This window comes from Ambystoma mexicanum, chromosome 4q, assembly GCF_040938575.1.
Source record: "Ambystoma mexicanum isolate Mex_15411 chromosome 4q, UKY_AmexF1_1, whole genome shotgun sequence".
NCBI classification, from domain to species: Eukaryota; Metazoa; Chordata; class Amphibia; order Caudata; family Ambystomatidae; genus Ambystoma; species Ambystoma mexicanum.
In genome coordinates this window covers 1,264,458,331-1,264,484,120 of record NC_090928.1, presented here as the reverse complement: position 1 = coordinate 1,264,484,120, position 25,790 = coordinate 1,264,458,331, and the positions used below count along the sequence as shown (strand labels likewise).

General features: G+C 47.7%; 1 protein-coding gene across 3 annotated transcripts in view; it reads left to right on the top strand.

Moving 5' to 3' along the window:
• The window catches only part of TTBK1 (tau tubulin kinase 1), a 1,457,642-nt gene that overhangs the window by 810,618 nt on the left and 621,234 nt on the right, over positions 1–25,790 (top strand). For all 3 annotated transcript variants that reach the window (XM_069608875.1, XM_069608874.1, XM_069608876.1), the window contains one exon: positions 16,890–17,044. In XM_069608875.1, the coding sequence (XP_069464976.1) occupies positions 16,890–17,044 (155 nt within the window). The remainder of the gene's footprint in view (positions 1–16,889; positions 17,045–25,790) is intronic.

Here is a 25,790-nt window from a genome sequence, read left to right as displayed (position 1 = left end):
GCTGTACTGTACCGAACCCATGTTGCTGCGCCACTTCAATCGCCTGTGGCTTGCTGCCCAAAAGGGCAGGTGCGCACCAAGTGCCCCATGTTCTGACATGTATATAACACGATCGAAGACCCTGTACCCTGATCCTCTATATCCCCCTGTTCCTCGTTGTGGGTACATGTTAGGAATGATTTCTCTGAATGCAATTTTCCCTCCATATTATGGACCCCCCAAACTTTTTGCTTTTGTTTGGCTATCCTAACTGGACTTTTTCCAGTGGAGCACTGCACTCCCCTGGGCTTTTGCTAATTTATTATGGGGAAACTGACACATCCTTCAGACTGTCAGACTGTCAGTACTGGGAAACTATGTTTCCCTTAGTCTTTTACTATGTTGCCATTTCCTGAAAACTTTTTCAGTGCTCAAAGTACATTACTGTACCGTGCACTGGGGTGCTTTTGTTATATGGCCCTTGACACCCCATTGGGTAGTGGGAACAACTACTCTCGAAACTTTGGGAATCCCTAGCTTGTGGTTCTCGACACTCTCCAACCATATTTCATAGGCCCTAGAACTTTGGGTCGCAAATTAGGAGAGTGTGTCACTGTGCAAGCCTTCGTGGTCCCTGCTTCAATGCGGTGTGGTGATGGTCGCTGTTGAGGACTTCCCCACCTTCTCTGCTGTGCCCTGAGCCCTGCTGCACCAGAACTTTCTTCCTCCTCCCTTCGTGGGCGGAGTTGTGGCTACTGTCCCATCACGGACTACTGTTCCATCCTGCAGCACCTGAGAGCCGGATCTGAGAAGTAAAGGCGGAATTTACAACCTCAGACAACCTCGACTAAACTGGCATAGTTTGGTCTGGATTGGAGCAAGGGGCGGTGAGTACTTGCATAACTCACCTGTGGCACCTGATTCATCCATTTGTTTTTACGCACAAGGGTTCCTTGGGATTGATCCTCTCTTTGGCTGGGATAGCCCGCGCTCCCTGGCCTGTTCCGAAAGTCAGAAACTGCTCTGTCACCGAGGGCAGATGCTTCCCTGGTGATTGGAACTTCTTCTACCTCCTTTAGGACCCTCACCTAACAGTCCCACCATTTTGAAAAGGTACTGTCTTTGCTTTACATACAACCGTACATTGAGCACAAGTCTCCTCACTTCGTAGGGATGGACTGCATACATTAGGGTTTCCATCCTGAAGACTGCCTAATGCTTCATTCGTGTTAACTTCCTTTATCACATTAATCTACAGCATTAATCTACAGTAGTTGTATTTCGAATGGATTGTGTCCTCCCACGTATTCCTCATCTTAGATATATTCGCCAGCTTGCTGCTTCTTTCGGAAATTCTTTCGCCAGAGGGCGCTGTGCTCGAGGCCGCGTAGCTTGGTCCCTCGAAGGCTGCTGTCGAGCGTCAACGTCATCCGTCGTATAAAGGGCTCGAGCCGCGCCCGTTGGTTCAGTTCCGTTTTTTCGAGCTTCTGCTTCGTGTATCGAAACGGCGCGTCAGTTTTTCTCATCGAGAAATGTCTTCTTCTTCTTCCTCAACCCCGACAACACCCAAGACAGGTTTTAAAAAGTGTCAAATGCGGAAGAAAGATTTCCATTACGGATCCTCACCACAACTGTCTTCAGTGCCTTAGTACTAATCACCGAGTCGACGAGTGCGGGTCGTGTCAGGCGATGTCGAACAAGGCTCTTAAGGAATGCTAAAGTAAGCTAGTGGTGGGGGAAGAGTCTTTCAAGTCAGCAAAAAGACTAAAAGTCTTGAGAGAATCGAGAAAAAATCTCATCTTGAGTCGAGGTGATCGAGGTCGAAAAGTCGCTCGAGGAAGTCCTCTTCTTCGTCATCGAAAACATCAAAAAATGACGCCATAGATATTGGTCCTCTTCTGCTTCCTCGCCCGACAGAAGGTTAATTTCTTGTCCTTCGAAACATGATTCCCCAAAGAAATGGGAGGCCTTTAGGGCTTCAATGCTAAACATTTTTTGAGAAGGCGGCCCCGACCCCCTCAAAAAGTTGCGTGAAGAGCATGCTCCTGTCCACTCTAAAGGTGACAGAGGTAAATCCAAAACGTCTCACGCTAAATCCGACAAAAAGTCGAGGGCGTCCTCGGATGATGATTCTCCAGCGCCTCATGAGACTATACAGAAACCTTTGGTGCATAAATCGAGGTTGCCTGAGGACAAAATGGCGTCCTCATCGTCGAAGTCAGCTATCGACTCAACGCATCCTTCAACAACGCCATTGAAGCCAAAAATGGCGTTGATACCTTCGGCCTCGGCATCAAAGCTTTACTCGACATCGAAGCCCTCCTCGATAACCTTGGGGATTCCTTCGAGCGCATCGAAGCCGGTGTCGATTCCATCAACGCCGTCAATGCCTTTGTCTGGGAAATCTTTCATACCGGTTCCCAAGACGACAACTATGGCTAAGGCTAGGTCTGTTCCACCTTTACCAGAAAAAAATGTCCACCCTCAGCCCAGGCAGGAATTTTTTAAATTTATGTCTGCTATTTTTGAGGAACACACCTCTGATGAGGAAATTACACCAGCTGGTGTTCGATGTGGGACAAGATAGGTCCCGGAACTAGTAGATCCTAATTCGAAAATGTCAGACCTTTATGACTGCCTACAATCGGCCAGTGGCCTAGATACCTCACCTGAAGTAGATTTTGAAAGGCCTGACCCCACAGAACATGCTGAACTGGGGTATAGGAACCTCATGGGAAGAGTGATAGATTTTATGGGGTGGAAGTCAGTGTCTCCAAGACATGACCAGGATGACTTAACAGATATTATTGATGAAGGACCTCAGAATGACCCAGTCCTTCCCTTCCACAAAACTCTTCAAAAGAGAGTTATGACAAATTGGGAGACACCTGAATCTCTACCAGCTGTAAATAAGACATTTGTAGGAAAGTATAGACCTGCTCCCTCAGATCCAGAATATTTATATAAGCACCCTTTGCCTGAAAGCTTGGTGATTCAAGCTGCGACTGCGAACAGACAGTCAGCTTATCCCTCTATGCCCCCTGACAGGGACGACAAAATGATTGATGCCTGGGCGAGGAAAGCTTTTACTTCGGGTAGTATGGCCCTTAAATCTACAAATGTGACTTGTACATTAGCTAGGTTCACTTACACCCTGTGGAGCTGTTTAGATGCAGCAGCTGATCACATCCCGGAGGGTGAAGAGCGGGATGGTTTCCTGGTGATAGTAAAGGATGGGAAGGAGGCTATGGAGGAGTCCCTCAAGTCAGGACTGGATACTGCAGAGAGTATAAGCAGATCCATGAAATCTAGCGCAGTCTTGCGTAGATTCGCATGGCTAAGGAAATCTGGTTTTGCATTTGATATACAATCCAGATTACTCAATATGCCTTTTGACAGCTTGAGGTTGTTTGGCAGCAAGTTGTTTGGCAGCAAGACGGACGAGAGCTTGGAGAAACTGCAGACCTCGAAAGCGGCAGCAAAATCACTCAGCGCCGCTATAAGGCAACCTCAGAAGCACTCTTACGCAGGGTCATCTTCCTGGAAGAGTCGCCCTTTTCGCTTCTATTCCTCTTTTGGAAAAGGGAGAGGGCAGGCCAGTCAGAGGGCACAACAAAGAAAACCCTTTCGTGGTGGAAAAGGGAGAGGAGCTAGATCAACCACAGCAGCGGCTATTACCTCCTCAGCCACTGCTACAGCTGCTGCAAAGCCACTTTCAGGCCTTAACCCACAAGACCCTGGTGGGAGGCAGAATCACTCAGTATCTGAAAGAATGGCAGGGCATTACGTCGGATGCCTGGGCACTAGAGTTGGTGACCCATGGTTACTGTTTTCCTTTTCATCAAAGGCCTCAAGATCATCCACTGGGAGAGAACTCTGTAAAAATTCCAGACCCGCTCCTTGTGCGGAAGATTGTAACCCTGCTAGAGAAAGGTGCAATAGAACATGTACCTGTAGCGGAGAGGAACAAGGGATGGTACTCCCCTCATTTTCTCATTCCAAAAAAGGACGGAGGATTGAGACCCGTCTTGGACTTGAGAAATTTGAACGAATTCCTCAGGAAGGACAAGTTGAAGATGGTGACCCTTTCTCAGATATTTCAGGCTCTTCAGCTTCAGGACTGGCTGGTGTCATTGGACCTTCAGGATGATTACTTTCATGTGCCAATCCATCTCAAACACAGAAAGTACATGAGGTTCGTAATTGGCGGATCTCACTATCAGTTTTGAGTTCTGCCATTTGGGCTGACCTCTGCCCGAGGATCCTCACCAAGCTAATGGTGGTAGTGGCAGCGAGTCTCAGGAGGGATGGGATTCACATCTACCCTTCTCTGGATGATTGGCTAATTAGGGCAAGTTCACCCGAACTGGCCCAGGGACATCTAGCCATGACCTGTCACTTCCTACACTAATTGGGATTCTCCCACAATTACAAGAAGTCACAAATGATTCCGAGCCAAAGACTCCAATTCATGGGAGCGGACATGGACACCACCTTAGGGTAAGCCTCGCCTCCCGATGAAAGAAATCACCACATTCTGCAGATGGTAAAAAAAATTCAGAATGCGAACATCTACCGGCGTTCGATTTCTTAAGGTTGCTAGGCCTCTTGGCATCCTGCATTTTTCTGCTGCCAGAGGCTCGACTGAGGATGAGATCCCTTCAATGGGCCCTCAGGATTTAATGGTCCCAGTTTTCAGGTAGATTTCAGATCTTCTACAAGTCCCATCCAAGGTGGCTCAAGATCTCCTATGGTGGGTTCACAAGGAAAATATCCTCAGAGAGGAACCTTTTTGGCAACCATAGCCGGAGATAACTGTAGTGACAGACGCATCAATCACAGGGTGGAGAGCCCACACCAACAATCTCTGACAATCAGCGGTCATTGGTCTCCATCAGAGTCCAAACTACAAATCAACCTGTTGGAGCTGAGGGCAATCAGACTAGTGCTGAAGGCCTTTCTGCCCTCTGTACAGGGAAAGAATGTCCTGCTAATGACGGACAACACAGTGGCCATGTACTACCTCAACAAACAAGGAGGCGTAGGATCACCCCCACTGTGCAGAGAGGCAATGCAGGTCTGGTTCTGGGCAATGCAAGAAGGAATCTTTCTGTCGGCAGTTCACCTAGCCGGAGAGATGAACACAGCGGCGGACGCTCTGAGCAGACAGAGCACACAACACTCTCATGAGTTGGAGCTAGCTCAGGAAGTCCTTCAAGAGATCTTCGCCCTTTGGATCAAGTGGATCTGTTCGTGACTGGGGCCAACCGGACGTGCAAACTGTATTGCTCAAGGGAATTTCCCCCGAGAGGAGCTCTAGAGGACACGTTCGTAGTGGACTGGGTATATCCACTCCTAATTGCGTTTCCTCCAGTACCAGTGATTCTTCATGTAATCAGGAGATTGAGAAAGTTCAGGAGAACCATGATCCTGATTGCCCCAGACTGGGCCAGGAGGACGTGGTACCCGGACCTTCTGGACGTGTCCATCTGCCCTCCAATACGTCTTCCAAAAAGAGAGGATCTTCTCTCGCAAGAGGAAGGTCAGGTTCTCCATCCAGAGGTCAAGACACTTAACCTTCACGCCTGGCTTCTGAGAGGTTGAGATATAAGGATCGGGACCTCCCGGATGACGTTATGGAGATTTTGCAACAAAATCCTTATACCGGTGTTGTTGGAAGAATTCAGTAACTGGTGCAGGGATAAGAATGTGGATCCTTTTCAATGTACCACTCCCATGGTGCTTTCCTTTCTATTACATTTAGCCAACTCGGGGCTCCAAGTTGGAACTATTAAAGGATATTTCGCAGCGCTATCTATCTTCGAGCGCTCCTCAGCAGAACTTTCATATTTCAAAGTGCCTTTAGTTATCCAATTTTTTAAAGGGTTAACAAATATGTTCCCTCCTACACCATTCCAAGTTCCAATTTGGGATTTAAATTTAGTCTTAAAGTTTCTTATGTGTGCCCCTTTTGAGGCTTTACATTCTTGTCCTTTAAGGCTCCTAACTTTAAACACGGTTCTACTAGTGGCTCTAACTTCAGCCCGCAGGGTGAGTTGCAGGCGCTCTCTTGCAAGCCTCCTCACACAGTTTTCCACAAGGATAAAGTTGTTTTAAAGGTCAAGCCTTTTTCGTACCTAAAATAGTTTCGGATTTCCATCTGTCACAGAAAATCACTTTACCATCCTTTTATCCTCCTCCGCAAGCTAGTAAAGAGGAGGAAAGATTCCACAGACTTTTTTTTTTACATTTCTAGACTGGAAAGATTTAGACAAACAGATCAGTTGTTTGTCAGTTATACTGGACGCAAATTGGGTCTTGGTGTGTACAAGCAAACTATATCCAGAGGGATTATCTTAGCAATATCTGAATGTTACAAATTGGCAGGTAAGGAGCCTCCAGATGGTTTAAGGGCTCATTCAACCAGGGCATAGCAACTTCCACAGCTCTCCAGTGGCGTGTCCCAGTGCAAGGCATTTGTGCTGCAGCCACTTGGCCATCAATGCATTCTTTTACAAAACATTATTGTTTAGACACCACTTCTTACCAAGGAGGCCTTTTTGCAAAAGCCGTACTTCAGTCTGTGCATAATTGAAGAACTATGGTACTCCCTCCTCCTCTAAATTACAACTGCTATGGGAGTCTATCTAAGATGAGGAATCCGTGGGAGGACACAATCCATTCGAAGAACAAGTTACTTACCAACTGTAACGTTCTTTCGACTGGATGTTCCTCCCACGTATTCCTCATCGACCCTCCCAACCTACCCCTCCGTACAGTTTTTACGCTTGCTGCACTTGTACATCTGCCGACACAAAATACAACTGATGCGGCCATTAACATCGAAAAAACAGAACTGAACCAACGGGCGCGGCATGAGCCCTTTATGCGACAGATGACATCGATGCTCGATGGCGGCCTCCAAGGGACCAAGCTACGTGGCCTCGAGCAGAGCATTGTCTGGCGAAAAAATTTCCGAAAGAAGCAGCAAGCTGGCAAATATATCTAAGATGAGGAATAGGTGGAAGGAACATCCAGTCGAAAGAACGTTACAGTTGGTAAGTAACTTGTTCTTCTCTGTCGTCCTGGCTCTCCCTCTTTCCCAACTGGTTGGGAACACCTGCATTTGCAGGCGGGCCGGAAAAAGATAGCTGACACTTTAAGAACTTTGGAAGGGGAAGGGCCTATGTGACGCGTGCATCCCTCAGCGCGCCAGGCCCACACTTTACCCTCACGTCACCAAGGCTCCACACCCAGTTCCTGTTTTTCTGCCTACTTGGCGGGTCGGAATGTTTTGTTGCGCTGCGACTCCTTTTGTTGTACATCCCTTTTGCTTTGGTGATTGGTTCTTTATTTTTATTTTTTCAATGTGTGGCGTCTCCATCTATACATGCCGTATGCGACAGGTTTCAAACACTGTATCCGTTGCTGGAAGCATTTCTCTGTGGCCGATCCCCACCATGCCCGCGTCAACTTTCTGGGTATACTTCACCCGGTGAGTACCTGCATCTTTTGCTGTGGAATTCACCAGAGGTCGCTGCGTACTCGTCTCCTCTCCATGTTCGAGCTGGAACCAGTACAGAAGACGACCAAAGACTTCTTTCGGAACAGGTGGGAGGCCGACATCGGTAAAAGGAGGATTGTACCTTCAGGTGAGGTATTGGCCTTCGGTACCCAAGGGAAGACTGCCTCCTCAGTTCCGGAGTCTTCACAGTACCGTTCAGGGGAAACCCCTGGCCTATTCAACTGAAAGTACCTCTGGGTGGGAAAGCTCTAGTACCTCCAGGTGGAAAAGTGATAGCACCTCAGGTAGGAAAGGGTCTCAGAAGACCCACCCGGTACCGGAAGAGTTGCTTAGAGTTACTTACACCAGACAAAATATCAATGGTACCGGGAAAACCCTCTATTGCCTACTGTATTGTACACCGCACAGGCAAGGGTACATGCAAAGAGGCACGTGTCTCTGAGGTTGATTCAGTCCACTCCGATTCCCCTTTACCGAAAAACGCCAAGTCGACTTCCACATGCAAAACTTCTGACACTTCGGTACTGAAGGAAAAGCCCTTTTTGCCCTCTACTACCACAGTCAAGCTCTCCAGCTCCTCAGTACCGAGGAAATCTCATACATCCGCTCATAAGAGGCATAAGCACTCTAATTTGAGATCTAGTCCGGTACGAATTCTCCAAAAAACCACAAACGGAAGAAATCTCCCATGGCTTCTGTCTCGGGCTCGGTACCGGAGAGTCAGAAGGGATAATTCTAATATAATTTCTTACTTTCAAGACTTTGATGCTTCAAAATATTTTATGGTTCGACCAGAACAATTGTTCAGCACTCCTGTGAGAGCTCAGACTCCTCACATTTTGCCTCAATTTTCTCAGTCTGAGGACAATTTGTGTCAGCCTGCACCGGTACCAACACAATCTGGACCCCAGCTCGTTCTAACCAACATTCCGGTGCCTAGACCGGTGGTGTTGAACATCTAAAATCCGAACCAACTGCCTAATAGGGCTGATTCTTCTACTTCTATCAGACTAGAAGACCCTCTACCTAGCCCATCCCAAATGGCTAACGACATCACTAACACTGTGCTGTTTTCTGAGCCCTTTCTAGAAGTTTTGGGTCGACGCATCAAGGACAAAATGTGACCCATGTTACCTCAGGGCTCGGCACCCATCCCGACCCTGTCACGGTACCAGTGGACAACGAGGACTCTACTCCTCCACCCACAAAACAAAACATTTCAAAGGACCCTGAAGTCCCCACAAATAGTGTGTTGACCGAAGTAAATCCGACCGAGGGGTGTCCACAGTGAACTGTCTGTAAAAGTTGGCGATAGTGAACCCGGCAGAGGGAAGCCGACAAAAAGGGTCGAAGTCTGAGGAACTGTTTAAAAAGAAATTAAGATTTGTGAATGCAAGAAACATTGGAAGACCAGGGGAAGTGAATTGTCTTCCTTTTCTTTTTTTTTAAAAACTCTTTTTATTGAATTTTACAACATTTTAAAAACATTTCACCAACAAACCGCCCCCCCACTCCCAAGGCAACGATCATTCAGTTCTCGATTCTCTTTCTTTGCAGGCCCACCCTCCCTGTTTATTGTATATCTAGCAATCTCAGGCGTGGCGGGCACCACATCACCCTGAAATCGTCCTTGAGAAAAGTCATTATTTCCCTCCACTCCATGGCAAAGTTCTGTATCTTATTATCCATGGCATATGTTGCCCATTTCAGAGCTACTATTTCCCAGACCTTTCGCAGCCAGTCTTGGATCATGGGGGTGACCGAACACTTCCATCTTTGGGCTATTATCATCATAGCTGCCAACGTTAGTATCACTTTCGCTTTCTCCCTCGCTCTAGGTTCCCCCACCCTCATGGTTGCTCTGATGCCTAGGAGGATCTGTACCAGTGTTCTTCCATCCCCCGGCCCAAAGGCCTGCTCCTGTGCCTTCTGCACCACTCTCCAAAATGGTTTGATTTTTGGGCAGTCCCACCAGATATGTTCCGCTGGGCCTATCAACCCACAATCCCTCCAATACCTCCCTGAGGTTCCCGGATACATCTTCTGGAGACGGGCCGGTGTATAGTGCCACCCAACCAATATCTTACAGAAGCTTCTTGCAGTTGGGAGGCTTTTGCCAACTTAGGTATTTTCCTCCACAGCCTCTCCCATTCTACCCTATCAAATTCCCTTCCCAGGTCCCGGTCCCATTTCTGCATATACGCCCACTGATGATCTGCACTCCCACCATCCATAGTCTTATATAGATTGGATATTAGGCCCGTTGTTCAGTCATTAGTCAGAAGAAAGCTTTCAAAGTTTGTTGGCCCTCTAGTAGCCGCCGTTCTGATCACCGGCTCTAACACCCAATGTCGTATCTGTGCATACCTTAATCTTTCACCTTCTTGTATTGCAAATTCCCGCTTACAGTCCTCGAAAGACAATACTTCACCGCTTCGGAACATATCACTCAACTTCCTGCAGCCTCCCTCCTGCCAATGCTTAAATGCACCCTTCTCCAGTCCCGGTGTGAAATCCCCGTTGCCAAAAATAGGAGTGAAAGGCGACGGAAACGACGTGATTATCTTGGGTCCCACCAATTTGTCCCATACATCCGCCGTAAGCTTGGTTATGGAGCTCTCATAGAGATGCCTAGGTCTATGCGGTTTTGGCAGCCATAAGACCTACGCCAGGTTGCGATGGGCCACCGCCCTATCCATCTTCACCCACAGTTTATATTTGGTACCCTTGTCCCCCTTCAACCATTCCCTAATGACTCGTAGCTGTGCCGTTTCATAGTACCACCTACAATTCGGTAATGCCAGCCCTCTCTCACCCCTGGGTGCCATGAGCAAGCGGTTGCCCACCCTAGCTCTTTTCCCTTCCCATATGAATCCATTAGTCAGCATTCCCAGTTCCCTAAAGAAACCCGGTGGGATCGGCTGCGGAATTGCTTGAAAGAAATACAGCAGTCGCAGGAGTGTGACCATCTTGACTGCGGCGATCCGCCCTAGCCATGACACATCTAAGACCTCTCCATTTCTGAAAGTCTCTCTTAATTTCCTTCAAAAGTGAAGGGTAATTGGCCATGTACCAACCAGCCAGGGTTGCTGTAATCTTAACCCCTAAGTTCTTCACCCCTCCCGGACTCCATATAAAAGGATTGCTTGACCTCAGCATGTCACGCTCCTGAGCATTCAGTGTTAAGTTTAAGATTTCAGATTTATTAACATGAATCTTTAACCCTGAGACCTCTCCAAACTTCCTCAACAGGGTCGTGCTTGCTTGAATTGAGGCGGTCAGTGACGTCAGTGCAAGTAACATGTCGTCAGCAAACGCTACAACTTTCTGTTGTTCTCCCCCAAAGGGGATGCCTTGTATCTCCTCCGCCTCCCTTATTGCCTGTAAAAGAGGCTCCAAATATATCGCGTAGAGTATAGGAGATAGCGGGCAACCTTGTTTCGTTCCCCTCTGCAACCATACCGGGCGTGACGTTGTTCCATTCACCACTATCCTAATGGATGGGGCCTGGTAGTTTGCTCATACCATAGTCAAAAATTCCCCTCCAAACCCCATTTTCTGCATGACCCGGAACAGAAAAGAACACTCCACGCGCTCAAATGCCTTTTATGCCTCTCGAGCCAAAAGGACCGCGGGAGTGTTCGTTTTCTGCACCTTTCTAATAAGTGGGCCACCCGCCTGATATTATCTGCCGTTTGCCTACCCCTAACGAAACCTGCCTGATCGGGGTGTATCAGTTTTGGAAGGTGGGCTTTGAGTCTGTTTGCTAGGATCTTTGTGAATATCTTAGCATCAATATTTATCAATGCTATAGGTCTATATGAGGTTTTTTGCTCTGGGTCTTTATTTGGCTTAAGTATGAGGGTTAGTTTAGCTTCTTCCATCATTGGTGCAATCCTGCCATTCTGCCAAAACTTATTAAATAACGAGGTCAGATGCGGAGCCAGCTGCATAATAAACATCTTATAAAAGGCTACAGTATAACCATCTGGGCCCGGGGCCTTGTTTGCCGGTAGAGCCCTAATTACCCTTCGTACTTCCTCCTCTGTAATTTCCTGATTAAGGATCTCTTGGCCCTCCCTCCCGATGTTCCGTAGCTGCACCTTCCCTAAGAACTCGTCCTGCAGCCTACCCTGAAGATTCTGAGACGTATATAGGGACTCGTAGTACTCCGCCAAAATTTCCTGCAACTCCCCCGCCCGTGTGACCCGCTCCCCTGAGCCAGTTTTCAGCGCCATAATTGCATTTCTCGATCTCGCCCCCCTAAGCAAGCGCGCCAGAAGCGCATCCGCTTTGTTCGCCTTTGCGTAATATTTCTGCTGTACCGCTAGTAGAGCCCCCTCTGCCTTTTTAGTTCGGAGAATCTCTAGCTGTCCTACTGCTCTTCTGTATTCCCTCATGGCAGCCCTAGATGGGGTTGTGCCCGCGTTCTGCCTAGCCGCCTCCACCTCTGCTTCAAGTTGCGTTTCTAATGCCTTAATTTGTCTTGCTCGGTGAGCGGCTACCGCTATGAGGTCTCCCCTGAGGGTAGCCTTAAACGCATCCCATCTTACTTCTTCCCGAGTATCCTCCTTCCTGTTAATGGCCTCTGGATCCCTTAAGATGGACCGTGGGTATTTCCAGCCCCATACCCCCTTGTCCCTTCGACCCATTTCCAAAATAACTGATACCGTTTTGTGGTCTGCAATCCCTATCGGTCCCGTGCTCACCTCCCGAATTCTGCCCACCAATCCCACAGAGACCCAGATATAGTCGATTCTAGACAGTGACCCCTGGACCCCCGATAAGAAGGTGTAACCTTCCTACTCCCCCTTCAGCTCTCTCCACGTATCTCTCAAGCCCATCCTGCCGATTCTATCCTTCAGTTCCACCGACATGACCACCCCCCCCCTCTTAGTTGTCCTCAGACCCTATCCCGCTCTCGATCCTAGGCAATATTAAGGTCTCCCATCAGGACTATCTGACCCTAGGCTTGTTCTTCCAGCACCTTCAGAACTCGCTACAAAAACTGCTCCTGTCCAGAGTCTGGGGCGTACACGACTGCTATCGTATAGGGGATGTCCTGATACTACCCCCTTCACCACCCTATACCTCCCCTCCTTGTCCTTTATTACGTCCCAGACTCTGAAGTCGACTGTATTCTTGATAGCCAGGGCCACTCCCCTTGTTTTGCTTTGACTGGAGGCATGTAGAATCTGGTTGAATCCACGGAGCTTCAACCGTCCCTGATCCTTGTACAAAAGATGCGTTTCCTGTAGCCCCATAACATCTGGCTCCAGCTTTTTCCTCTTGAGAGGGATATTCAGCCCCCTTACATTATGTGTTATCCACTTGAAGGGTCACCACCTAATGTGTTCCCCACATTCTGTGCCACTGCCCTGCCGCCCTCTACTTTGTCGAATGTCTCGTTGCCCTGACCCAGTTGCACCTGTCCCTCCCTCCCTCTGTCCCCCCCATCCCTCTGGATAGATGATTCCCTCCCGCCTACCCACCACTGCTAACTTGGGCATTCCTGCCCTTTCCGTTCCCAAAATGTTAGCCACTCCAGCGACCCCAAAGCCTCACCCCTCCTTTTATAGGCCCACCACCCCTTCTACCACTATTTCGTATCAGAGGCCTGGTTGTGTCCAGTTTACTTCTTCCCTGGTCTTCTCTTTTTGCGGCGTTCCTCCTTCTTTTGTTCTCTTTCTTCTTTTCTGCCCGACTGTCATCCACTCCCATGGTCTCGGCGTGGCCCAACTGCTCGTTCCTTGTATGCCTGAGCCTGTGGGGGCTTCCGTCTTCTCTATTTGAAGAAAATCTGCTCCTTCCTGTACCAAAGTGATCCGTTTCTGGCTCCCCTCCCACTCAAAGAGCAGGCCAAACGGAAAGGTCCATTTGTAACGGATGTCCTTCTCATTTAATATTTTGAGCACCGGGCCCATCTGTCTCCTCTTTGTGAGCATGCTACTCGCCAGGTCTTGGAATAGTGCAATGTGCTGCCCTTTAAACATAATGGGTTCCCGCTTCCTTGCCGCTCTGAGGACTGCTTCCTTCTGCGTGTATCTGGCGTGTCCTTGCTGTCTGTCCTTTGGCCATCCGCCCTGTTCTGTGGATTCTATCCAACTCGATCGTCTCTGGGCTCCCTTCTTCCAAGATATCTTGAAATTATTTTTAGATCTTTATCTGGCACGGATTCCGGTAACATTTTCACCCTTATATTGACCCTTTGGGATTTTTTTTCAATATCCTCCATCTTAATCTCCAGATTCCGAGTTGCAATGTCCAGTCTCTCACTAGCTTAACTATTGGCCATAGTGTCCTTGTCCTCTTCTTGAAGGCCCTTTTCAAGGATGTTTGTCCTCTCCCCTAATTGCCGCATCTCTTGTCTGATCTCACCTAGGGCTTCATTTACATCGGCCCGCATAAGATGGAATTGCTCTTGAAACGTTTTGGCCAGATTGGTTTGCAGGGCATGCAGTTCCCCTAGAAATTCTTGTCTCGACATCAGGGTCGAGTCTTCCGAGCTCCCTTGAACATTGCCCTCTCCAGTCGCTTCCTGGCTGCTCCTGAGTCCGTCTTTCGAGATTTGCGTGGGCCACATTGCGTGGAGGGTGCCCGAAGTATCTCCTGGGGCTTGAGCCATTTTACTCCCTTTTCCTTTGGCTTTCGTAGTCATTATCCCCAAATTATCTTCAATCTCCCCCTTCTCTCCACAGATCTGTCTCTCCGCTGGATGGCTCCGGGGTCAGGCCGCTTCTCTGTGAGCCTGCTTCGCACCGCCGGCTATGGGGCTAAACCACCGCTATGCCTTCTCCCTTTATCCAGCCGCTCTCAACGGGCTTCCTATGCCTGCTCTCTCCTCTCCTAGTGTGCCTTGCTCACTTGAGTGACCCTTCTTTCAGCTCCTCTCTCGCCTCTGCGACGGTCCCAAATATTAGCTGCACCTTATAAAATGATTGTGTCCCTGAGGGGGTAATGGTGTGTATCACCCCCTGTTGTGGGTAAGTCCAACTCACTCTGCCGAATAATGCTCTCGGGTGACCGCTCACAGGGCTAGATGGGTTTGGGTCTTCACCTCCACCTTGAGCCGCCTGACTTAGTGATACGGGGTCCAGCTGCACCCCCTGCGCTCAGCAGGGAGGGCCGTACAGCCGATGGGCTCAAACCCCCTCCCTTCCCGTGGTATGCCTCTCCCCTCTTGTTCCGGGGTGGGGGCCCGAAGTTAGCACCACGTTTCCCCCTCCCACAGCTGGGTTGCTGTTCCCGGGATCCTGGGTCACTAGGCCCTTCGCTGCTGGGAGCTCCCCGACCTCCGTGAGCACTCACCGCAGCCTGCGCAGTCCTCTGTTTGTGGATCCATCCCCCGCCGGGTCAGGGTGTGCCGACTGGCAATTGCGCACCCTGTGCTGATTGCTTTCTGCCTCCTAGTGTTCCACCACCGATTTCCCAGTCTGCCTCCTCTCCCACGGCTTCCTGGTCGCCGCTCTCCTCCTTCTGCTGCACCCTGGCCGTAACCGCTGCATCCTCTGCTGCTACTGCGGCTTCCCGGGCACCTCCACCGCCGGCCTTCTCCTCCTGTTGCCGGTCGTCACACTGTTGGGGCGTTCGTTAGACCGAAGACGCCGCCTCCGCTACCAATGCGCCCCATGTGTGCCAAGGCCCAGCAGTCCTCTCCTGCAGCAGGGCGTCAATCTGCTGAGTTGCTATTCAGCCCGGGGAGCCGCTTCCGACACCTAAGCTTCCTGCATGCACCACGGATCGGCCATCCGCTCCTGCCACCGACTGTTTTTCTGTTGGAGGGCTAATCAGCCTGGGAGTCACGTCTGACGCTAATGCGTCCTGCAGTCATCGAGACCCGGCCGTTCTCGGGGTCCCGTCTTCTCGCTGGTACTGTCGTCACTCTGTACGCCCCGGCGTCTTTCAATATTGCCGCCAGCTCCTCTTCCTGCCATCACCAGGCGATTCGCTCCCTTGCCTCCGCTCGTCGGGGAGAGTCTTCTTCCTTGGCCCCTTCACTGAGCCGCTCCCCTCCTCCTGCACACACACGCTTCCCCCAGATCATGGGGGGTCCTTTCGTCCCTTTTGGGGACCAGTTAGTGGGGTGGTGGGCACCTCACACCTCTCGGGGTCCGGAGAGCGCCGTCAGCACGTCAACACTGTGCTGGCAACTATCTTGGAATCCAATTGTCCTCCTTTCATTTGGGTCAGAGCCCGGCCCAGGGAGATCACGGGGTGAGAAGTTATGACCCAAAGGTCATTGGAAAAGGAACTGTTTAGTTGATTTGTTGAATATGATTGATGAAGGGTCTACACCCGGAAGATGGGGCCCATGGGTGAAGCAATCACCCAAAATATACATGGAATAGAACTTTGTGTTTGTTTGTTGGATACATGGGGCCTCGAAGGCAAGAGACTTTTTTGTTGAAAAGAGACTTAACCATCGAAAAACCTGATAGCTGGTATGGAACTGTCGGCTTGTGCTAGAAAAGCTCGACCGTGTGCTGTGCTCCGGAGATCCACTTTGTCCCGTGCTCAAAACATGGGGACGGAAGACCCCTGTCAATCACATCCTGTCTTATTATTTTTGAACACTTCTTTCTTTATTGAAAAACCCTATCCCACACGCTTTCTGTAATTGGTTGTAAGGATTTGGCAATAGTTTTTTTTTTGTATAAATATATGATATGATTCGATATGACATTTATAACGCACCTATACACAAGTTTATAGGCCCTTTACTTTGACAAGACGCCACAAGGACTGCCTTATTTTTCCTTAGATGGTCGAAGCTTGCTCCCATCTTAGATTTAGGTTTAGGTTAGGCGTTTTTCCACCCTGTATTTACAGTTTAATAAACACCCTTGAACTGTGATCACTTGTGACTGTCTTTACTGTTGCCACCATGAGTTCCTTACACCACCCTTGAGTTTAGCAGGCAATGTAACATGTTTGGTATGGCTAAAAGTTTGGGCATGGTCACTGTAGTTGCCGTCTGGTGCCACACTGTGCAAAGTTGCAGGTAGTTGGCCTTTAGGCACCCGAGATGGAGGAAAAGTAAATAAATGTTGGGAGGCAGGTCACCCAGATGCAGGTTATCGTATTGGGCAAAGGCTACATTGTATGTCGACCATTCTTACAAATGTCTATGACAAGTACTGTTAATTTTCTATTGCCATTGCCTTATCTAGAGTATGTACAAATTAGAGCCGTAAAGTTATGTATCATCTTACTTTAGAGCTGCTTGCTGATGTGCGTATTGCATTTTCTTCTACTTTGATGATTCGCTTATATTTCAGTTCAATTCGCTATATAGTTGACCCCAGACCAAGTCATTAGCCCTTCTTTCTTGGCCATGTGGTCTATCTGCGCCTTGGGAATAACATATTCTGTTTCTTTCTTCAAGATGATCATGTCTGTGTTTGAGAAGTGTATGAAGGAGCGAGGTATCACAGAAAATGAGGCCTTTGACTGGGAGAAGGGCGGAAGTGACATTCTGCTTTCCACCAGCACCTGCACCCCGCCACAGCAAAACACCCGGCAAACAGCAGCCATGTTTGGGTAAGTCCAGTAGAGGTGTGGTAGGTCAGAGAACAGCACTCCTCCCCTGAAAGTGGGAAGTAAGTGTTGCCAGCTAGTTTGCACCTTGTGCTTCGAGCGCAGAGTTTTGTGTAATGTGCCCTCCTGGCTCAGTGGTATTGCACCATATATCGGGTGTTATATCTGCATGTATTTGCTTCTTCCTCTGGAGGCCTTTTGTGCACTGTATCTTGTGTGAGGACTCTGGAAGTAGGAAAACTGGCACTAGTTTTGGGAAACAGCTGCTACATCACTTTCTAATGCACTGTCCCTTGCTTAAAATGGCCCATCAGATGCCATCACCAGTCCCCTCCTAGACTATTAAAAAGCAGAGGCTCCATTGATCCATAGACTGCTGTTTCGGAGTGATACCTCATCCCCCACACCCTGGAACACCCTTCCTAAAACACCTCACAGCCACTTCCCTTAATGAAATCAGAAAACCATCACCTTGTCTGCCAAAGAAATTTGAATCACAAAAGCCATTGCTCCCATCCCCCAAATGAGGATTCCGCTCTCCTACCCAAATCTCATTGGAATCATTTCTCCCCTTTCCTACTCCCACCCTGGAACCACCATTGCCCTAACCTTCATGTTACAGTGCTGATTAATGATAACTGCGTCAAAACCTCTATCCCGGCACTGCCTAGGATCTTTCGCCATCTCCACTGTGTCTTAGTACCTGTGTGCAATTGTCTGCATCTGTGTGCCTGGTACCTGTGCGTAGCAGCTCACTTAATGTAAGTTCGACCTGTGAATTAAATTGGCACCAAATTCTGTATAGGAGGAACTAAATAAAATATGAGACCGATTGAAGGGTAACTGTTCAGTCACTTGTGAAAACCTGTAGTATTTTGTGAAGTATTCTCTGTTTCGATGGTTGTAAACCAGCACCTGTTACAGACAATGTAAATACACAATGAAAATAGAATGGTATTTCTTCCATTTGATTTTTTTGGTCATTATAGGCATCATAAAACCTTTGAGGAATGGAAAGGAGACCATTATCTACTATGGTTTTGGGCATGCTGCTTCAGCATGGTTATTGTCCCTGCAGTGTGGCTGTTGAGGGATACTGGAAGGGTGATTTGTGTCCTTCTAGTGTGGTTGCTGCTGGATCGTAAGTGTGTGTAGTATGTCTTTGCACTGTGATTGCTGTCTTATTGTGCTGTGTGTTCTGGACGTCTCTTTGCTTTGGGTTTACATAAACAAATTGTTTGTGTAGTCCGTGTCATTGCTTTGATGAGTGCCTATGTATCATGTGGCAATTGACAGAACAACAAGTGATATGTTTCAAAAATAATTATTCTTGTTAGTATAGGTAATGGTATTAATGCCTATAGGTTAGAGTTTTTCTAAAAAGGAAAAGGGTGTCCTGTCCTCTGAACAGTAGGTGTGGTGCATTAGGGTTTTTATGTCTGCAAGCTATACTAGTCTTCCCCTTCGCAGTTCTGGAATATATAGACTTGACAATCTCAGGGTTCTAGTATTCCTCCCAAGCCTTGGTAGTCTGAGCACATCTCATTGTTATAGCTCTCTACATGCTCACTTCCATGAAAACAGTGCCCAGCTCTCTTCTTGAGTGTGTCATGGACATTGTGCCCCATACACTATGCATTTAGTGACATAGCACCCTGCTTGCATTTGCAGCCAGCCCCAGATTCTCTTACCCTCTGGTTGGCCTTGTCTCTCTTTGGATGTGGCTCCATTATGCAACTTTTCCTCATGAAGGCCATGTTCCTCAGCTTCCGATGGATTTGTAGCATTCCCAAGCACCTTTAAGGTCCCTATGTTTCTCCAGCAGTTACTCTCCTTCTGCCTTCTCTGGACCTCTCAGCTTTTGCAAGTGGTTCAGCCAGTATAATCTCTAAATATCATCCCTTCATGTCATAAAGTTTTTTTCTGGGGGCTCACTCTTCTCCTTTTCCTAGCATCTTGCTCTCTCTGACAGCTTTGCGTAATTGACCCCCATGGTCATGTTTGATTTAAGATTTTATTGTGATCCGTTTGCTTACGTTTCAGTGACCAGGCTTGGTATAGATTATACTAATTTTGGGCCTCAAAACAAGGTGGGCGGTGAGGGGTTAACGGCGCCAGTAAAGGTGCCGGAGCCGTTAACCCCTTACCGCCCTATTACGAGCTCCACTCGCGGGACCCGCTCTGGACTCCTGGTTTTACCAGACGTCCTTAGCGGGTCCTGCGAGCGGCCCAGCATGATAACAACGGGCCCATCATTAACGGGCCCGTTGTTAGCATGCTCCCAATTCCCATTGAGCCCTATGGGGGCTCAAATGAGAATGGGGATGGTCCGGGTTCCCTGAATGGGGAAATACCGGCCCTCCAAGGTCGGAATGGCCTGGTACTTCCCCTTTCAGGGAACCCTATTAATCATGATATCTTGTCAACCTGTAGTCTTGACGTTCATTGCTGAGGCTTTAGAGGGCCGAGACCATTTTCTTGTCAGGCATGAATTCTGCTTTCTTTGGGTGTCTCAGTGTCTGCTCCCCGCATTGCCCTGGTGGCTGTGGCAGCGTCCATATTCCTGCTGCTCCCAGCATGATGCCTTTTTGAAATTCCTCAAATAGTGAACGTGCTCACAAATGTAAGTTCTGAGTTCTTGTGCAGGTGCCCACTCAGCAAATACATTGTCATATGGAGCCTGGTCTCCAGGGTGGTTACAGTTATCCGTTGTGTGTATCTGGCAGGTGTCACCATTGCTCTGTTGTCTGGGCTGATTGGGAAAAAAGCTTCTCCAAAATAGAAGACTGTCATTTTAAGAGCTTTAGAAGAGGACCTGAATGTGCAAGCATCCTTCCTCGCACTGGCGCATTATACACCCGTGTGTCGCCAACATTACCTCCTAGTGCCTGCTTTTCCGCCCCTTTTTGGGCGTACCCTACTTGAGGGGCTTGTTTTATAATTTTATTGGATGCTTGTTCTAACATTTGCCTATCTCCCCCAACCCCTCTGCTCATGCTTTTGATAGGTTTCAAGCACTGCATAGGATGTGGTGAGCACTTCTTGGCTATTGAGTATCACAGAGTACCAGGCGGTTTCGTATTAAATATCCCTTAGAACGTACGTAGTCTCCATATGTAAGAAGGTTCTTGTAGCACCTCCCACCATAGACTTCATGGGGGGATGCTAGACTTGGGTTGGCATCACCTTTCAGTACTAATCGTAAGATCGCCTCCACAGTTTCCAGGGGATTTCGCAGCCCCATTCAAGAGTTCATTCCAGGCATACATATTTTTGAATCCCTCTTGGTGGTAAAGAACTGAGCCACAAGCCTTGGCCTGTGGTATCAGATGACTTTCACTCCAGGTAAAGTTCAGAAGGGTTTTCTTGCGACTGTTTTTGCCATTGCCTTTTTTGCCTTGATGTTTTCTCTGTGGGAGTTTTCGCAGCATTTTATTTTAATCCCCCAATCACTTTCTAATCCACCCCCATCACCTCACCCTGCCACCCACACACCTATCCCAAACAAACAACAGATTTATTAAATGTTTTTTGAAAAGGCTGCAAAAATGGCTTCAGTGAAAACACCACAGCAAAAATACCAACTTCAAAAATAGCTGTGAGGAAAACATGGTAAGCGGTTCAGAAGGTACCACAGAGGAGCATGTTCAACTTTGCATCACCCCAAATAAGCAAAGTACACTCTGGGGACTCCAAATTCACTAAAAAGGTGGAGCGCAACTCCCTACTTCCAGAGGTTAAGTGCATCTCCCTAGGGGGTCTCTCATACCGCTACTCCACAATACAGTACCTGAAAGTCTGAAACTATCTAAGTCAATCTCTTCGGGTCGTTTCCATCATAAGAGGAAAGACCATGGACCTCATTCGAATCCTTCTGTGCCGTCTAAAGCTCCATCTTCTTCTAAGAACAAGAAGCATAATAACAAGCGTCATCTGTTAGAAACCTGAAGGGATCTCGCTGGCTAGTCCCCGGGGATCTGTCATCCAGGTGGCCAGGACACAACATTGCTACTGGATACAGTTCTTGGGGGTGGACCATTGAAGGAGGATCACCTGGATGGGGGGGATCCTTGAGGAGTGGGAGTGGGACACCAACAGTGAGACACAGTTTCCCCCTTCTTTCAACACCTTTTCCCCATCCTACCACATAGAATATTCCAGAACACTACCCCCCTCCCTTTTCTGACAGAAACACTTTCGCACAAAACGAAAGACAATAAACTAACACCAGCCAGGCAATTGACCAGAATCACACACACCCGATGGCCCTTTCCCTTCCTCACAGGAATAAAAGGTGGAGCACAAGAACACAGGACAAGCAAGGCAGACTGCACAACGTGAGAGCTAACTCAGCACAGGAATTCAAGAGGAGGAGAAATACAGCACAGACGGGAGGGTGACAAGAAGAGAAGCTACCTTGCCCTTTCCGACCAAGGCCCGTGAAGCCTCCGCAGAGGAAATCATAAGTCTGCAAACAATAGTTAGCGTGTGTTGCAGCAGATGTCTACGGCACATGAGAGCCTCCGACGTTGATAAACAAGCAGGGGAGAGACGTGGGTCTCTATGGTACCAACCTTGACTCAAAGGAGAATAAAGCCAAGCAGTTCATCACAGCCGGTGAGTCGAGGAAGAGTCGATAAGAAACCGAAGTGTGTTGAACGATAAATAGCCAACTGCTAATTTGAACTTTTGAAGAAACAAAAAGAAACTGTTAATATAAGAGGGGTAAACCAGCAACAGAGGAGTCCAGCACCATGTGGGTGCTTAGGCAGGAAACTCTGGGCTATTACCCGATGGTAGAAACTACTGTAACCAGAAGCCCTTGGGAAGAGGCGAGAAGAGGTCAAAGTGGTCATAGAGGGCCTTGTAAAATCCTCTGTACCATTGAAAGTCTTTGACCGACCGACCGATGATTACGAAACTAAAAGAAGTGAGTCCCGTTTAGTGAAATTAGTGTATGAACAGTGTTTTGTAAAAGTTGGCAAGAGGGAACCCGGCAGAGGGAAGCCGACAAAAGGGGCAAAGCTGGAAGAACTGTTAAAAAAGACATTAAGATTCATAAAAGTAAGAAAAGCCACGGTAAACCCGAAGGAGGGTGGCTAACGTCTGGAAGGGGTCCGGGCCCAAAAGAGGGAGATCCGGGATGGAAAGTTATCACCCAAAGTTAATTGAAAAATGAATTGGTTAGCTGATTTGTTGAATACGATTTTGTGAAGGGTCTACGCCCAGAAGAGGGAGACCCTGGGATGAACCCATCACCCAAAGTATTCGTGGAACTGAACTTTGTGTTTGTTTGTTGGATACATCAGGCCTCAAAGGCAAGAGACTTTTTATTGAAAAGAGACTTGGCCATCAAAGAACTGGATAGCTGATATAGAACTGTCGGCTTGTTCTGGGAAAGCTTGAGCGGGTGCTATTCTCAGGAGACCCACTCTGCCCCATGCTCAAAACGTGGGGATGGAAGACCCCTGGCAATCACATCCTGACTCATTATTTGCGAACACTTCTTTCTTTATTGAAACCCTATCCCACACACTTTCTGCAATTAGTTGTAAGGATTTAGCAAAAGGATTTTTTTAGTATAGGCCCTTTTATTTGACACAACGCCACAAGGACTGCCTTATTTTTCATTTGATGGTCGACGCTTGCTCCCATCTTACATTTAGGTTTCGGTTAGGCGTTTTTCAACCATGCATATATAGTTCAATAAACACCCTTGAACTGTGATCACTTGTCTGTCTATACAGTTGCCACCATCAGTTCCTTACACATCCCACACCTTCTTTTAAGTTGTAGGTTCCAAACTTGTCTTTCTTAAAGCACATACATATCTCTGATCCGGAGGGTGACTTTTAATCCTTGGGATATTTCAAAGTACTGCTTTATAAAAATAAAAAAAATGTAAGTATTTCTTTAATTGAAATCCAAATGTACAACACTAGCAATAATGACAACAAAGTTCCATCTTGTGTCATCAGAATTTCGTTTTACATTTTAGGAAACTTAACCCCCTCAGTCAACATAAGACATGTTAATTAGTCAATCAAACCAACATCAAATTAAACAAAGCCTGCTTCTATCCAAAAGCTTAATCAAAATTCCAGGGTTCACACTTCCGCCCTCCCCCCACTACTCCATTCGATTCCACTACGGCATCACCAGGTACCCACAGGCCTCAGCCTTTCAGCAAATGCCTCACGGTTTGTGTACGAAAGAAACACTGCTCCCTGTCTTGCACAAAGTAAAAAAACAGAGCCGAGATGCGGGAGAACCGTCTCATCTTCCCTGTTACGAGTGCTGTTAATTTCTCCATAGCAATGGTGTCTCAGACTTTAACCCACCAGAATGACACCACAGGTCCCTATTTGGTTTTCCAGAACCGGGCCTGATTTGGTTTTGCTGCCAATAAAAGCTGGGTTATCAGATCGGCCCTGGTTCCTGAGGCCAGATATACTCTGTCGTCTGGTACTTCCCCCCAAAAGCATGACACAGGGGCACATCGGGAGTGATACACCTACAATGTCCTTAATTCTCGACTTGATTTCTTGCCAGTAGGTTTGTATTAGTGGGAATTGCCACCACATGTTAAAGAAACTCCCCAGTTGACCACAATCGTGCCAGCAGCGATCTGAATAGTCCTTAGATATCACACGCAGGCACGTTGGGGTCATATACCACCTAAGGCAGAGTTTGAACGCACATTCTTTGTGACTCGTGCACCTGGAGCACTTGTTGGTACGAGCCCAAATTAATTGCCAGGAGTCTTCTGGGCCCCCACCCCACGTCTGCCTCCCACTGCTTCATGTAAGAGAGTTTGTCCCCCAACTGAGCCGTGTCCAGCAACTGATAGCAGCGGGAAATCCTATGGGAAGTTTGCCTTCCATCAGTTGCAGTTCGATTCCCTTTGATGGACGTGCGCACACCTGTTTTACCTTATGTTTGGATACCCAATGTCTAATATGGCAATATCGGAACCCTCTGATTCTGGGAGCATGAATTTGGTTTTGCATTCTAGGAAGGTCAGAGGGTTCCCCTCTCTGTATTAATCTGAGGAACAGGGGTCCCAATGATTCCCAGCAGTTGAACAGTTCCCCTGCTATGCCCGGAGAGAACTCCGGGTTTTGCAGCATCAGTGTAGTGGGCCTATCATGGTTTTGATTCACAGCCCTGCTCTGGCCCTATATCAGGTGTCTAGTGACATGCGTGTGGGTTCAAGTAAGCCCGCTCTGACCTGTCTAGTCAAGAAGGGCAGGTGTGCTAACGGAATCTGTCATACCTTGCTCTATCCCCTTCCATTTCTGTTTAGGTTCCTCCGACCCCAAGCGAACATTGGAGCAATCTGGGCTGCTTGGTAAAATCATTGCATAGAGGGGACACCCAATCCCCCCAGCTCTTTCGATCTAAGGAGTGTTTGCCGCGCAATTCTCAGGCGCTTCCCCTGCCAGATGTATTGTCCCACGACTCTTGGCAGGTCCACCAGCTCTTTGTCAGAGATGCGGGTCGGTAAGGCCTGAAACGTGTATAGAAGCCTGGGCAAGATCGTCATTTTCACTGCTGTTACCCTGCCAAGCCACAATATTTCTTGTGCTGCCCAGCCTTTCAAGGTTGCTTTTGTCTCCTTCATAAATTGGGGGATATTGACCTCATGGAGGCCTCCAAATGTATTGTTGATATTTACCAACAGGTAAATATCACCAATACATATCACCCAAATATCACCCGACCCTCCGACAAGCGTGATACATCGGAATTTCAAAAACATAAATAGAGATCAACTCGAACAATGTCTAGACAACATTAAAAACAACCAAAGTGAGGAAGACACTTTTGACTCCCTACTGACAAATCTACTATGTCACCTTAAGAAGTTGGCGGACCAGAAGGCACCTCCACAAAGTAAGACAATTAGATCAAATTCCAAACAACAACAATGGTTCTCGGGAGAACTCGTAGAACAAAAAAAAGTAAAAAGCAAAAGAGAAAATGAATGGCAAAAAAATCCCACTCCCGCTAATAAGGCATCATGGAAGAATAGCGACAAAACCTATAAGAATATGATAGTAGACGCTAAAAAGAACTTCTACAATTAACAGATTTCCACAGCAGCTAACTCCACTAGCAAACTCTTTAACATCTTGAAATCTATAGATAAGCCAAAAACAATCACTCCACCCTTCTCATTGACCCAAGAAGAGTGTGATAAAACTCAGATTGCCTTTTTCAATAAAATCACTAAAGCCAGGGAATTAATAACAAAATCCCAATCTAGCAAAAAGACATTGGTAAACTTCCCGACTGAGACGAAAGCCCAAGACATCAAAACCTTTAAGTTTTCAGAAATTCCACGAACGACATGATAAAAATGCTCGCTACCATGAAACCAACAACCTGTGCAGGAAATATATTTCCGCCTAAAACAATATTGGACAACCCAGACATCTTTGCCCCCATTTTGACGAAAATCATTAACACCTTGTTTAGAGACCATACTATAAAAAGGGTCACGATAACACCACTGGTAAAGAAACCCAATCTAGATCAGGGAGACCCAAACAATCTCAGGCCCATCACAAACTAATTTCATCCTAAAGATCATGGATAAGATAGCCTCCACGCAACTGTAGTACCATGTAGAAGCATCAGAATCCTTACATCACCAACAATCAGGATTCCGCCCAGCACACAGCACAGAGAGCGCCATGTTAGAACTGCAAACTAAAATACTTAGCATTATGGACAAGGGGACGGT